At 42.0% G+C, this 15,694-nt stretch overlaps 1 protein-coding gene across 1 annotated transcript; it reads right to left on the bottom strand.

The window, feature by feature from the left end:
* Positions 1 to 31: 31 nt before the first annotated feature.
* SLC24A5 (solute carrier family 24 member 5) lies at positions 32 to 12,428 on the bottom strand. The gene is made up of 9 exons (XM_050966911.1): positions 12,298 to 12,428; positions 11,052 to 11,231; positions 7,594 to 7,677; positions 7,382 to 7,485; positions 6,971 to 7,071; positions 5,391 to 5,674; positions 4,458 to 4,664; positions 798 to 899; positions 32 to 354 (listed from the first exon to the last, which is right to left on the bottom strand). The coding sequence occupies exons 1-9, from the start codon at positions 12,425 to 12,427 to the stop codon at positions 32 to 34; spliced, it is 1,515 nt and encodes a 504-aa protein (XP_050822868.1). The 5' UTR covers position 12,428.
* Between the last annotated feature and the right edge of the window lie 3,266 nt (positions 12,429 to 15,694).

The following is a 15,694-nucleotide window of genomic DNA, read 5'->3' as shown; positions in this document are numbered from 1 at the left end:
TTGTCTTCCTCAGTACAGTCACTGGCTAAAACTAGCCACCACAGACCTTTACAGGATTGTTCCCTATGATCCCAAGTTCATATAAAATTGACACTATAACAAATGCTAAGTACATTATTAGACAGATTGCTCCCAGTTTTTTATCTAACTTCCAACCGTTCAGGTGAACTGCCAGAAAAATAAAAATAATGGAACAAATAAGAGAAACGGCTGTGTAAGTCAATCCACTGTTATTCACTTCCACGGGTGCTGATGTATCTATGAAGGCAGTTTTTATAAACCAAGGTAATCCCAAACACAGCATATCAAATACATTGGATCCTACAATGTTAGACATAGCCATATCTCCTTTTCCTGCAAAACAAAAAACACCAAGTGTTCATTTACTTTTATTGTACTGTAGAAATAATTTTCTAAGCATCTTCTTAAACTATGAGCATCTGTGAGATCACTTGATAAAGTAAGCTGTATACCACTGGGCTAAAATCAATCATGCTGGAACACAAACTTGCAGTTTTATAGTAGTCATAATTCTTGTCCAACAGCAATCAGACTTCTCCTAAAATGTTTGATATATATTTTTTTAACTTTAAATTTTAGAAGGCTAAGCTACAATTGACTTTAGGTGAACTTCAGTATTTAATACTAATGAATTTTGTTTTAGACACTCAAACAGAAGCAGCTTTATGACTTGCTCTGTGAACCTTTCAGATGTAGTGAAATATCTGTGAGACCTCTCTGCCCTAGCTCCTAAAACAAGTTCTTAATGGAATGAACATGAATGCTGAAATTCTTACCGTTCCTAGCCACCAGTACACTTGCAACTGTGTCTGGTATGCTTGTCCCTGCTGCTAGTAATGTAAGACCCATTACTGTCTCTGGAATTGCCAGCGTGTCACCTGCAGTGGATAAATAAGGATACTAAGTAACACATTTCATAGGTGAAGTCTGGTCAGAGGAAACTGCTACATATCTGTTTTTACCAGAGAAAGAAAGGATTGGTATTTGTATGCTAATTCCAAAAGGAATCCATGCAAGCCAGTAAGAATTCAGGGTAGCTTAACTTTATTTACTGAAATCTTACAGGCTTGACACTGATTTTGTTTTAACTTTTTTACTAGTTAGGTGCTTGTTCCATTAGTAAATAACCACTATCAGTAACGATGTGGAATTTGTTTTCAGTTTGAAAATAAATTATGCCCACTCAGCTAGAGGTAGGAGGCTATTACTGACTTCCTGCAGATACAGTAAAAGTTAGAGGTTTCTAACAATCGTGACACTTTTTTTTTGCACTGCTGAAAATAGACTAATCCCTTGTGTTCTTTGGGCATTTTATCACATGAGTTCTGGAAGTCACATGAAGCAGTAACCCCTTTTAATCATTCACTCTTGAAAAAAAGCACATGAACTCCCTGGGGAAACATATGAAAAGACCTTTAAGTAGTCCTTACTACTGTACTGTCCAAATTAATTGCTGTGAAACTTCACTTCCATCAAAAAAATGCAACTTTCCAAGTCTTAGTAGTCATACATAGCAAAATGCTAAGTAAATATAATTGCAACACTTCTACTAATTTAGAAGCCTATGTTTCCCACAGGTAAATACTAGTAGCAGTACACTACTTTCTTCCCTGAAAGCAGCCATTAATACTTTGAAAATGGATTAACTCCTACTCTTCATCTTTGTGCTTCAGTTGCTTAACTAAAATTTAAAGATAGAACTGCTTAACTTGGATTCAAATCTATCTTTTGGGGCTAATCTTGAGCAGCCTTTAGTTTTGATTTTACTGTCAAGCAGATGTCTCCATTTGTTTCTCCTAATGCAATATTCACAAAACTTGGGAGAAAGTTTGAAGGATTTAATCTGTTTAAACTCTTTTTTTAATGGATAATTTAATTCACTTTACTGAAAAGTGTATTGTCTACCTCAATGTTTTTGTTATGGGCCTTTCATCCATAATAGTAAGGGTTTTGACAAACAGTAATAAGCAGTTTTGTTAGACTGAATTATGCAGTGGATTGTCTGTAAACTTAGGTGCACTGTAGTTGCATGTCAGATACCAGATTAGGTCAGGTAGAGGCAAAATTTAAAAATAGGGAATCTAAAACTGCTGCTTCTCTGTTGGAAGGGATTGAAAGTGATTGATTCTGATCTGGAATTCGTAATGGTCCAAACCCTCCCTCCCCAGATTAAGGCATCAGTGTAGGAAGAAAGCTTGTAAACCAAGAAGGCTAAAAAGTAATGGGCATGACAAGGGAGAGCTGAAGCATGAATCTTTTAGCCTATGAAAGGTAAGATTGGAACCTAGATGGAAGTGACTCTGATCTCTTTCCTCGCTACATAGTTTTATCAGCTTCATAGTTAAAGTGCAGATCTAGCCTGGTAAGTGACTATGTAAAGATGGGACTAATGTACTAATAGAGAATGTGGACATAAGAACGGCCATACTGGGTCAGACCAAAGGTCCATCTAGCCCAGCATCCTGTCTTCTGATAGTGGCCAATACCAGGTTCCGCGGAGGGAATGAACAGAATAGGTAATCAAGTGATCCATCTCATCGCCTATTCTCAGCTTCTGGCAAACAGGCTAGGGATACCATCCCTGCCCATCCTGGCTAAATAGCCATTGATAAACCTGTCCTCCATGAATTTATCAATTGTTGATAGATTCTATTCTTCATATGCACTAGAATTAAGTTCCAGTATGTTAAACTTGTACAAACCCTATGAAGTCCAGGGGCAGGGTAGGTGTTAGTGCATTAACTTTTACAAAAACTCTTTTTTATGAAAAGAAAAGAACCCAGGTTGAATATGCAGAGCTATCAAAGCTTTATATGGCAGACAGAACAAACATAGTTTGAAGTCTGTGAGAGACAGACCCCCTCCCAATAGCACTTATAATAACTTTTCAAAGTAGACCAGCACTCACCCTGTTTGAAACTTTGGCATACCCACTTTCACACTGTCATGGCTCTAACTAGCAGATTGGCAATCCCTCTCGCCCGCAATATGGGAGAGATTGTGAAAGATTCCTAGCTCACTATTCTAACTTACCTGCTTTTACCTAGTTATGAGTAGGATGTGTTTTACAAACAATGAATGAATGTAGTAGGGGCTCAATTACCTCTATCAGTACACTAGACCCCTTGACAGCTAGTTGTTTAGTTTTGGTTGCATCAAACTACACAAGCCTCTGTTGGCAGGATTGTTTTTCCTTATTTAAGACATTCAATTAGAATCAATTCAAAACAAATTTAGAGGTGAATTAGTAGACTACACAGGCAGACTTAAAGTGAGCTACGAAGGAGAAACGCAAGGGTTGTACCCCCGTCCCCTCCTGTCCTTGCTTTTTGAGATGTAAAGCTTGAAAGGCTTGTCAGTTTTCAGCTTGTTCTTAAAATCTGAAATTTCATGTCTACCCTGAAAGCTATGACTGGAGAACTAGTCAAGTTATGCCATGTGACTGAAAGTTGAGCAACTGAAAGGGGGAAACAGTTTAGTCAGCATTCAGAAACAGTTTTTTGCTTTTACACCTATTTAACTCCAGTTGCTAAAACACTGAGGAGACAGGATGACTTCATTAGAGACTTAACACTTCAACCCCTTCACTTAAGATGTGAGTTCCTGAGACTGCCAGAAAGTACTCCAGTTTTCCCTGAGTTTGCTAGACACACATGATTTTAAAGGTTTAAATCACTTTCATACTAACACACAATTTAAGCCTCCCCATCAGAGCAGCAAAAAAGCAAACTTGTTAAAACCCTTTACTTGTCACTAAAGGTACTAAAATCAGTTCATTTCTTTAAATGACCATTATTGATCTTCACCTCCTAATTGATGCTTGCAAGGAAATAATGTGTAAAGTTAAGTGATAACTGCTCTTGTATGAGAGGAACGGAAACTTTATTTGCCGTCTTGGCAGATAAATTTGGTAATTTTGATACCTGCTTGGTAAATCAGTTTAAAATAATGCTATACCTGTAATGCTGTTTAAGATCTTAATGTTAGGTAGAACAAATCCATAATGTTCTGAACAACTTGAGTAATGAAGTTGTAAATATTTTTCTCAAATGCATTCATTGTTACATCGCCACATGAGCAGATGCTCATCACCTAGATTGGGAAGGCTGATGGTAGAGCACAATGGTACAGCCAAACTCAATTTCCAAAAAATATTATTCTAGGGAAATATAAGATGGAGAAAGAAAGTTAACTATGAAAACTTCTCAATACAGTCTTTAGGTAGTTCTGAAGTAGCCCTTTTCAACCACTTTTTTTGGGGCAGTGGGTGGAGGAGGAACTTGAGCTATGAACATGTAATCTGAGGCTAAGCTTTTTCGAAAGAGTACAGAATTAAGATCTAACCCTCCCCAGTTGTGGAAAAGGAAACTAGATGGGAAAAATCATTCATTCCTCATGACTGAGTCAGTTGACATGATATAGCAGCAAGTACATACCCACTGTTGTTACCATCCATACAAGGACATATGTAAATGCAGAAATCCACACAGCTGACAAGAAAAACGTCACCATGAACCAGTTTTTCCAAAACTGTCTTCTGCAGTCTGGTGTGGTCAAATAGAGTAGTGTAATAATAGGAAGAGATAACACCCAGAGAATTCTTTTTAAATCTGCTTCAGGGATGGTGAAGACACTTGGAGGATCTGTTGGAGATTAAAAGGTAAACCATTTTAAACTATCCCTGTAATGAGGCTATGTTGGTGTATAATCTGATAACCTGACTCTACTTGTAAGACTGATGGGCAAAAGCATACAAAAATACAGTCTCAAACAAGTTTTCCCTTTCTTTCATCACTAGGAAAATCCCCCTGAGTTATTTTGCTTACTTGAGTAACCTGAGCTTTGTAATAGGTTTGTTTGGTGCTTTCTTACTGAGTAACTAGGTCCATAAGTGAAGTTTTTTCCATAGGTACCTGATTAGTCACATCAGGCTGTTACTTTCTTTTTTAAATTCTTTTTTTAAAGATAGCACATCTTTTGGGGCTATAAAATTGCGTGTTTCACAGAACACCAATATCACACAGTTAGGGCAGGTGGCAGTTTATATCAAATGAAATACTTATCAGCTAAGCCATTGAGAAGTTTCAAATATGCACTTCAAAGAATCTCAAAGTTACTCTACCCATCATTCATAGTTCTGCTGTGGCTCAAATGAATGACTGTTTTGGCATTCTTCCAGTGGATATCTTTATATAACCAACTCTGTGTTTTGATTTTGCTAAAGGTCAGATTCCAAGAAAGAATAGTAGTGTATTAAACCCAACTAGAGTTCTTTCCTGGTCTAAACCATTTGAAATTAGTCTTACAATTTACTCAACCCCTGCTCCCATAATTAGAGAGATGTAGACTGGTAGAGGCTGTATTAATACCTTCAGAAATTTCATCAAGCCCATGTAAACTTATAGAAAGCTGGGAGTAGTCTGATTCATCATGAAAAATTCCACTATCAGTTCTTGATTGTCGACAAATTAGTGGTTCACATTCTTCTTTCCAGCCAATTAATGGCTGCTGTTCACTGTGTTCTTCCATAGCTTTTGCAAAACAAGTACAGCAGGGACTAAACTTCTTCATAATATATTGATTGATTTTAATATCAAAACACAGCACCAGAATATATAACGCGTAAATCAGCAGCAGGGAAGCACCTTCATACCTAGAATAAAAATTGGATTTTACATAAAAATCCAACTCATCTTTATCTTCAGTTATTTTTAAAGAAATTGATTTTAAAAAAAGCTAGTTTTGCTTAGTAATACTTAAGTGACTGCCCACTCATTAGATAACTAATTGGCTTTGGCAGCAGAAGGAAAATAAGTGGAAACAAAAACCTTTTCCCCAATGCAGATTATCAAAGATTTCTAATTTACAAGGGGTCACGTTATGTATAGCTACCTTAATGGAGACTAATGTTTCTCCTTATTTTACAGCAATTTGATCAATAGACTATGGCCCCAGTCCCACAAACACTCATCTGTGATAGTATTCTGTAGTCTTATAGAACTACTCATGAGTAAACATTTGCAAGATTGAATCCTATTACGTTAATCAACAGAAGGCATGATCTGAGTTCTGCTCGGAAGCCAGGAACTTCAGAGTTCTATTCCTGGGTTTAGCTAATTTGCTAAAGGCTACACAGAGGAACTTATTTGTAAAGATGATAAACTAGTCCAAATATCTTCTGGTACAAATGGGTGCAACTCCATTGACTTAAGTAGTGTTGTCCCTTTATATTAGAACTGAACCCACTTTGTAAACTCCACTCACAAGGATGTTGAGGATTTTAATAGTCTTTGAAGATAAAAATACCAAATGAGTGCAATGTATTTAATGAACATGGAATAATGACAGTTAGTAGGTGCTTCCATTACTCAGTTAAAGAAAAACCTAAAAATTCAGATCTCATGCATATTACAGGCTAATTTCTGCGGGAAAAGTAAAGCTGCGGCTGAATGGTTCAGGAAATTGGTAATTAAAGACTAAAGCCTCTCCTCATAGGTTCAAATCCAATCAAGGTCAATATTGACTGAAAATAGTTACCCATTGGATAGTTCAGCAGTTCATATGAGTTACTCTGTCCATTTGATAGTGGACAACTCTCTCAAGTCAGGTGCACAAAAGAGGTTATCAAAGGAATAGACGATGAAGACTAATGGTTGTGCAAGGGAGGGGACACCAGAACAGTTCTGAAGTGCAGTGCAAGGAAGCCTATGCTAGCTGAGATTTATAAGCAGGAATCCACAGTATAGTTAATATAATAGCCTTCATGAACACTGAATTCAGTATACAATTCTTAAAGCCAACAAGAATTCATATTTGTCAATATATAATACAATTAACTTCAGATTGGGATACTTGAGGTTAATGCTTGATGAAAAAGTGACAAAATAAATTAATTTTTACACACACTAATTTCCAGCCAACATGAACTTAACACAAATTGTGCACTTACCAGTAAATTCTGCTGTCAAATATCATTGCAAGGACTGCTGCTGCACTAATTGCATATGCGAAACAGTCTCTAAACAGTGGCCAACAAGACAGCCTCGAAACCTGTAGGACACAAATTACTTTTTCAGATCTGTTGTAGTTCTTTTACCCAGTACTGAACATGCTGCCTTAATGTTTGTGTTGATATGTGACTAACTCGGTTCTTAGGAAATGATTTAAATGTAGTAACTCAAAAGTAATTTTTTTTAATCTTATTGGAGTTATCTTCTGATTGATTACATGGTGTTTTGCTACTGAGTAATAAATTGAACTATTATCATACTAAACTTGCTTTGACTTTTGTCAGTAAGCCATAAGAAGTTACAATCATTTGGCTCTAAAGAGAGGTGAATTAGATCAGTGTTTTACATACCACGCTAGATAACAACCCACAAGCTGCACAGATACCAAGAAGGTTATAGATTGCAGATCCAAGGATGGTGCTAACTCCAATGTCTCCCTTTGTCACGAATACCCCTGTAAGCAAAATAGTGTTCAACATAGTTAATTTCTGCTGTTCAGTTTTTCTGGGAGGAGGGGTGATTGATTATATATTCTGAATTGTTAAACAATTGTTCATTTTACCTAGAAAAGCTGTGACCAATTCAGGAGCAGAGCTACCAGCTGCCATAAAAGTTGCTCCAGCAACATCCTGAGAGAGGCCAAGGGCTGAAGATGGAATAAAATAATTATTAAACAAAAGTTACACCTCCAGTCCACTCACACTACTTACAACTAATGTGTAAAAACTACAGTAGCTCCTTACATGATTAGGAACCACAAAATCAACATTCTTAGCAGAAGAAAATTAATTGGTTACAGAATAAGCTATAACAGATGCTTGGAGACCTTTGTTTGAATGTCAGTAAGACAACTGATCAAGAACTTCATTTATAAACTTTTCTAAAGATGGGTGTATAGGTTTAAGTGTTTGAAATAGTTTTTGCTCTAATATAAGTGCACAAGATTTATAAACTTGTAGGATTGGAACCTTTATTTGTGGTTGAAAAATTTAAAGTTGTCAGATTTTAAATCCAAGTTCATTGATGTTCTAGATGTTACTTGTTTGTATTGACTATTGTGAGGAAAATACACTCAAGTCAAGCATCAGCAACTCCGTGAAGCATAAAACAACTGACAACTAGTTCCTGCCTACTTGCTGAATCCATTTGTAAAATGGGTATAGTACTGCTTGCTTCATGGATATATTGTGTAAGGGTTAGGCCATGTCTACACTATTAAGCTTACAGTGGCACAGCTATTCTGCCAACATAGTGTTGTGCACACTATCACTTATGCGAGTGAAACTTATGTTCTGGGGGAGCTGGGGGGTGGTTTCACATCCCTGAATGACATAAATTTTGCTGACATAAGTGATAGTGTGGACATGGCCTTAATTAAGCAGCTTAAGATCCCTTGAAGTATAACAAAACATGAAGTTTCCAGCCCACTCAGGACTGGGCATTGTATCCCACATTGTATTGGGATGAAGGAAACTTTAGGGCTAAGTTTATACCAGCTTTTATGGAAAAACTCCCATTGTTTCTACTAGCACACATTTGGTAGAAGAAGGCACCACTGTTCTGATAGTTTCCCAGAGTCTGAGGACACAATGATAAGGTTATTTATTAGGTGTTAACTTGTTAGAATCATCAATAATTTACCTTTGTTCCCCCCGACACCACTATCACCGCCACTGCTTAAGCTGATTTTAAGTAACGCCATGGCTACATTTACAATTCTGCAGCGCTGGTAGTTACAGCTGTGTTCGTACAGCTGTGTAGGGCCAGCACTGCAGTGTGGCCACACTGACAGCTACCAGCGCTGCAGTGTGGCCACATTTGCAGCGCTGTTAGGAGTGGTGCATTGTGGGCAGCTATCCCAGCATTCAAGTGGCTGCAACGTGCTTTTCAAAAGAGGGGGGTGGGGTGGAATGTGACAGGGAGTGTGGAGGGGACAGACAGAATGGATTTTTGGAGTTGACACTGTTCTCAGCTCCCTGCCTTGCAAGTTCTAAGGACTGGAAGACACACAGTGCCTACCTTCAATCATTTTAAAAGTTCTGACTCCCTTCCCCCACTCCTCTCTCATTCACTAAATGCAAATTATATACTCCTAAATACCAGTCAGACCAGATAAGCAACTGCTCAACATGGACTTCCCCCTCCCCCTCTGCCGTGTGAGCGTGCTGTTTCTCTCTTCAAGCAAACAGCTGTGAACATTCCAAAGTAATTCCCCTGCCTGCCTCCGCTCGCTCAGCAAACAAGAGCTGTGTTTGTTTTTTAAATAAGCAGTTTGGCTGAACTCCGAGCTCTCCCTTTCTTCCGGTTTGTTGTGGACAGGAATTCTGGGATACCTCCTTATACCCCGGAGGTCAATAAAAGCGCTGGTGGGGTCCACACTTGCTGACCAGCGCTGGAATCGCTACACCCGAGGCTCGACCGGGTGTAGAGCCAGCGCTGCAACCAGGGAGTTGCAGCGCTGGCCGTGCTTTGCAAGTGTGGCCACATCCTAAGTTGCAGCGCTGTAACCCCCTCACCAGCGCTGCAACTCTCTAGTGTAGCCATGGCCTAAGATATTGCCAAGGGTATGGCTACACTTGAAACTTCAAAGTGCTGCCGGGGCAGTGCTGTGGCAGCGCTTTGAAGTTTGAGTGTGGTCACAGCGCCAGGAGAGAGCTCTCCCAGCGCTGCACGTAAACCACATCCTCTACGGGTGTAGCTTGAAGCGGTGGGAGCCGCGCTCCCAGCGCTGCAGCATTGATTACACTGAGGCTTTACAGCGCTGTATCTTGCAGTGCTCAGGGGGGTGTTTTTTTACACCTCTGAGTGTGAAAGTTGCAGCGCTATAAAGCGCCAGTGTAGCTAAGCCCTAATGCACCCAGCATCTTAGAATATAGGCACTTAGCTAGGAGACATCTACTGTAGATAGAAAGCAAATGTGTGCACATTGCCCTTCTGTCCTGCTGCATGTGGGATGATTAAGTCAGCAGGGAGTGTCGATCATCTATCCTGACCTGCCTAACACTAGCCTTAGGACCTCCCTGAATTAATTCCTGTTTGAACTAGAGCAAACCTTTTTTGAAAAAAATCCAATCTAGATTTAAAAACTTCTAGTAATGGAGATTCCCCTACAGCCCTGGGTAAATTGTTCCAATGGTTAATTACTTTATTACAATGTACGCCTTTATTTAGAGTCTGCATCTGTCTGGTTTCAGCTTCCAGCCTTTAGATATTGTTACATTTTGCTTGTTACATTGAAGAGCACTGTATTATAAATTATTGTTCCCTATGTAGATGCTTGGATTGTTAGTAAATCACCCCATAACCATCTATTTGATAAAACTAAATATACTGAATTTCTTGAAAAAGCAGCAAAGAATCCTGTAGTCCTCCAGACTAATAGACGTTTTGGAGCATGAGCTTTCGTGGGTGAATACCCACTTTGTCGGATGCATGAGGTATTCACCCACGAAAGCTCATGCTCCAAAATGTCTGTTAGTCTATAAGGTGCCACAGGATTCTTTGCTGCTTTTACAGATCCAGACTAACACAGCTACCCCTCTGATACTTGAATTTCTTGAGTCTTTCACTATAAAGGATTAGAAAACATTCCTTAATCATTCTGTGGCTGTTTTCTGAACACTCCAATTTATCAATATGATGCATACAAGAGGAATCTCATTGGTAATAGTGTGTGTTTTGTTAAACTTTTCTACAGGAACCAGTGTCCTGGAAAAAGCTATCTATCTGCTACTTTCATTTTTTAAATCACTTTGAAGTTAATCATTTTACTTACAATATTTATCTCTTTAGTGTTAAGCCTGGATGTCAGTATTCCATCTCCTACACTGCTGTAGTTTACCTGCCTTAAGCCCACTCTGCCTGTACACTGTTTCCCAACTCAGCTAAATATTGAGTGTTGAACTTTCTGCCCTTATTTCTAAGTTGCACTCATACTGTGAAACTCTGCCAAGAGAATAATCTTGCCAATAGCGGTTCAATTTTAGAGAAATGATTACTAAGACTTAAAAAACAACTTACATTCACTAATGATCTCTAGAGAAGGAAGGAAGTAATCATCACACACAATGGATACAGCCATAAACATGTAAAGGATAATTATGAAATAGATAATGATCCCCCCATCTTCTCTCTCCTGTTGTGTAAAAAATGCATCAGGAAATTCCGCTGAGGGAGGAGAGATGCATTGTGTTTTATTTTCTGAAAAGAGAATACAAAGGTCTTGTGAATATTATCAAATACTGTCTCCCTCACCCCCCAAAAAAACTTTTGAGGATGTTTTCAATGGAATTCTGGTAAGGTGAGACATATGAACCTATTTTAAATTATTTGTTCTTAATTGTTGGCAGCCCCAGACAGAACTGTTGCAATACACACAAGGGTATAGGGATATTGTTAATGTTTCATTCCTGCACCTAGGGTGATCAGATGTCCTGATTTTATAGGGACAGTCCCAATTTTTGGGTCTTTTTCTTAGATAGGCTCCCATTATCCCCCCCACCTCCTGTCCCGATTTTTCACCTTTGCTATCTGGTCACCCTACCTGCACCCAACACTGTAAACCTATACTAAAGAAAGCCAGCACCCCAAACTTGTTTCCAACCCTTTGCCTAATGAGCCTTTGAAACACACCTCTTTCTAGAGCAACCAATGTTAAGGTAGCCCGAGGTTTCCTGTTTGACTTCCAGTTAAGACTCCAGAGAGGAAAAAAGCGGGTGGGTGCTCCCTATGGCCACAGAAGGTTTGCGTAAATTTAGACATTTTCTAATCATATACGGGTCATGCTCGAGTTATCCTGGCAAAAAAAATAAACGGCTCCCTTCCGACCGCGGGGAGGAAAACAGCCAGCGAAGGAAGAGGAGAAACCTCAGGACCACACTGAAATAGTTGAACAAATTTGCCTTTCTTAAGCCATGGCTACACTGGCGCTTTACAGAGCTGCAACTTTCGCGCTCGGGTGTGAAAAAAACACCCCTCTGAGCGCTGCAAGATACAGCGCTGTAAAGCGTCCGTGTAAACAGTGCCGCAGCGCTGGGAGTGCGGCTCCCAGCGCTGCAAGCTACACTCGTCGAGGAGGTGGAGTACGTGCAGTGCTGGGAGAGCTCTCTCCCAACGCTGGCAAAGCCCCAGTAAACCGAGCGGCCCGTGCGATGGCTGGTCCAGCAGCTGCTGCGCTCTTCCCACCCGCGCGCTGGGCGGGGGCTCGCACCGGAGCCGCTCCCGAGGTGTGAACGCAGCCGGCGAACACTCCGCGCCCCCAGCCTACCTGTGTCCCTGCGGAGCCGCTGGGCGGCAGCGGCCCTGCGAGGCAGCTGAAAGGCGGCCAGAGCCCCCAGGAGCAGCAGGACGGAGGCTGCCCGGTCGCCTCTTGCCCGCTTCCTCCAGCCTCCCTTCATCGCGCCGGCCTCAGCCTCGCACTGAGCGGCCGGGGGAGGCGCGGAGGGGATTAGGGGCCGGCGGGATCATGTGAGGGGGCGGTTTTGGCCGCTTCCCCCGGCGCGAGCAGGCGGGGCAGGTGGGCAGCTCGCCTCCTGCTGCAGCCCAGGCTCGATGCCGCCAGAGCCGGGCTCGTTCTCCTGGCGGCCGGGACCGCGGGCTGCCTGCCCCGGGCCGAACTGGAGACGCACCACGCTGGGGTGCTGCTGGCAGGTGGGGCTGAGTTTCGGGCCCTCGCTAGTCCCGCGGGGTGGATGCTGCCCTCCCCCGGGTTCGGCAACGAGCCAGGCCTCGGGCTGGAGTCCCCTTAGCCGAGCTACCACTGCCGGCGATAGACACAAGCCGTAGGTAGGGCTCCCTCCCCCTGCTTCGCCCAGGAATTGCCCCCAGAGGCGCTGGGCCTGGCCTGGCCTGGCCGCTGAAGGGCGCCAGGCCCAAGTGCAGCACCCAAACAGCCCTGAAGTTCTGGGGAAGGCCCGGGTCTCGCAATGGGTCCTGGCCCCTGTGCTCAGGCACAGACAAAGGTCTATCGGGTTGCAGACTGAAGGCTTCAGCTATTATTACTAACTGCCCTTAGTTTCTGCAACTGTGGACAAAGCATGTGACATGTTGGCCACCACCCGTGTTGCGCTGGTGCAAGCTGCTGAGACTGTGCCAATGTTGGGATGGGAAGGAGATGTAATGTAGGCTGCTCTCATACCAATATGACTGTCTTCCTTGCACCACTGTACAGCCTCAGCTAGTCCCATTGGGTCGCCACAGTTCCCACGCGGGGTGATGCCAATACCAAGTTTGTGGGGGAAGACGACTTCCATACTCGTCAGATGAATTATTCAGCAAGAGTCACAGTAAGACTAAGCACACAGGCCCCTGCTTCAGAGCCTGCAACCCAAACTTGTTTCCATCCCTTTGTCTGAGGACCTTTCAACATTGAACTCAGGTGTGTAATTGAAGATTAAATAAAAAGCTTTCTTGCTTAAAAATGTATTTTAATAGGTCCCACAAAACTATCACTGGCTACTCTGAAGGAAAAGCTGAGTTAGGTTTCTATCAAATCAGTTTCTAAACTTAGTTTCTATAAATGTTTACTGTCCAATTATGTGAAATGACATTGTAAAGTGCCAGTATTGTAACTAACTTTTTCTTAGGAGCAGGGCTAATGCTCACTTGCATTTAGATATTTGGGTTTATTTCTCTCGCAGATTGAAAAACATTATTTTGCTTCATTGCATCCTAATCCTTTAAGTGTATTGCTCCTTATTCCCATGCTGTTTTAGCTAATGCATGATCAACCACTGTATAGTATGCATAAGATGTGATAGCATAACTCCACTGCAAAAGTGTGGTAGAGTGAATTTTTTTCCTTTTTATAGTAAAAGAGATTGTATCTACAAAACCTCATTAGGACAGGTGGAGACTGGCAATTAAAAAAAAAAAATTCTGAATCAGCCCAGTCAGCTATAATAGGTATATCAATCTCTATCACCTCTGTCTCAATATTATAAACAGTGTGATTGTTCTCTCCCAGAATAGTATAAGTTATAAGGGCCAAGATTTCAAAAGTGGCTTGTGAGTTTGGGTGCTTAACCTGAGACATTTTAAAGGATGGGTGCACAGTGCCTCTGAAAATCAGCCACTCTAAGGTGTGTCAAGCAGGGAACCCAAAATTACTAGCTACTTTAGAAAATTTTGGCAAAAGCTTTACACTGTTTCTCTGACATGAAGAGAGAAAACCAGGAGGTGGAGATGGAAATCATCTTGGCCGAGATAGATTTATCTATAAGGAAAGTTAAATCCCTATTTTTCTGATTCCTGTTTTTCACTATGGGTGCACTTTTACTAGAGACAAACAGAGGAGGACTTTCTGGAACTGGAACTCTTTCTAGTCACTGTTTAAATGATCTAATGTATGTAGGTCAATAAAGGGGGTCTTCCTATAAGAGGTCTCTAGCACCATCCCCTGGATCTCTTCCATAAAGGTAAACTGATTGCCCATCCATTACTAAATGAATACTGTAATACAGCTTTCTAGTATCCAGTGTGTTTAAAGAGGATCTTACCATAAAAAAACTGAATTGAAATCTGTCTTTTCTTGGCTGAAATGACATGTGCAGCTCTGATTGAAATGTGTGTTCTAAATGGAACAGAACAGCAATTCTTCTTAGAGTGATTGCTCATATTGATTCCAATTAGGTGCGTGTGCGCCGCATGCACAGTCATCAGAAAGTTTTTCCCCTAGCAGCACCCATTGGTTTGGCTGTGGAGCTCCCTGGAATGACACCTCCATAGTGCTCTATATATGACCCTGCCGACCCGGTGCCTCCTCAGTTCCTTCGTGCCACCAGTGACGGTCGTTGGAATTGTGGCATCTTGCTCAGCACAGCTCTCCACGTTTCCCTAGCCTCTGTCTATGTTAGTGTTTGTCTTCCATAGTAAGTTTAGTTAGTTATTAGTTAGTGTAGTGTTAATAGTTCGCTTTTGGGAACTCCAAGCTGATTGTGCTCTTCCTGGGGACTCAGGGCATGCCTAAGACCTAGGGGTTCAAACCCTGCAAGTTCTGCGACAAGCCTATGCCAACGGGCAACTCCCATGACGCTTGCTTAAAGTGTCTGGGGGAAACGCATCAGGTGGATAAGTGCAGGATTTGCAAAGGGTTTCACCCAAGAACGAAAAAGGAGTGGGACTTTAGACTGAAGCAGCTCCTTATGGAAGCAGCACTTAGACCGCAACCAGCATCGGCACAGCAGGACCCGGGACCGAGTGCATCTGTGCGTAGTGCCCTGGCAGCAGTAACAGAGGCAGCATCACAGAAGGACTCTGGACGAGACCCGTGGCACCGCCACTGTCCGGTGCAGAAACAGCTGGAGGCGACTCGGCACCGGTTACCATTCTCTGGGGGTAGAAGTGGCACTGGAAACAAGGTACTGGAAACCTCGACTTTGGGTCCCACCCCCTTTGAACTGGCCAGTGGGGCGCATCCCAGGGAGGAGCCCCCAGTGCCAAAAACTTTGCAGCCAGCACCATTGAGTTTGGTCCCGCAAGGAGGGCCGTTGAGTCCGGTGCAATTGGACTCACCGTGTCAGGTGGTGGAGGAGGTACAGCTGCCTTCCATCCCAGACAAATTTGAGGCTCCAAGAGACCTCATAGATATGATGGCACCGCAGTTCCTGGCCCTTCACGCCAAGCCTGCAATGCCACAGTGTTCGGCACCGTCACCTCTCATTACC

The sequence above is a fragment of the Gopherus flavomarginatus genome, chromosome 9 (genome assembly GCF_025201925.1).
Source record: "Gopherus flavomarginatus isolate rGopFla2 chromosome 9, rGopFla2.mat.asm, whole genome shotgun sequence".
Classification (NCBI taxonomy): Eukaryota; Metazoa; Chordata; order Testudines; family Testudinidae; genus Gopherus; species Gopherus flavomarginatus.
The sequence above is the reverse complement of the archived record's forward strand: the minus strand, read 5'-3'. Positions and strand labels throughout refer to the sequence as shown.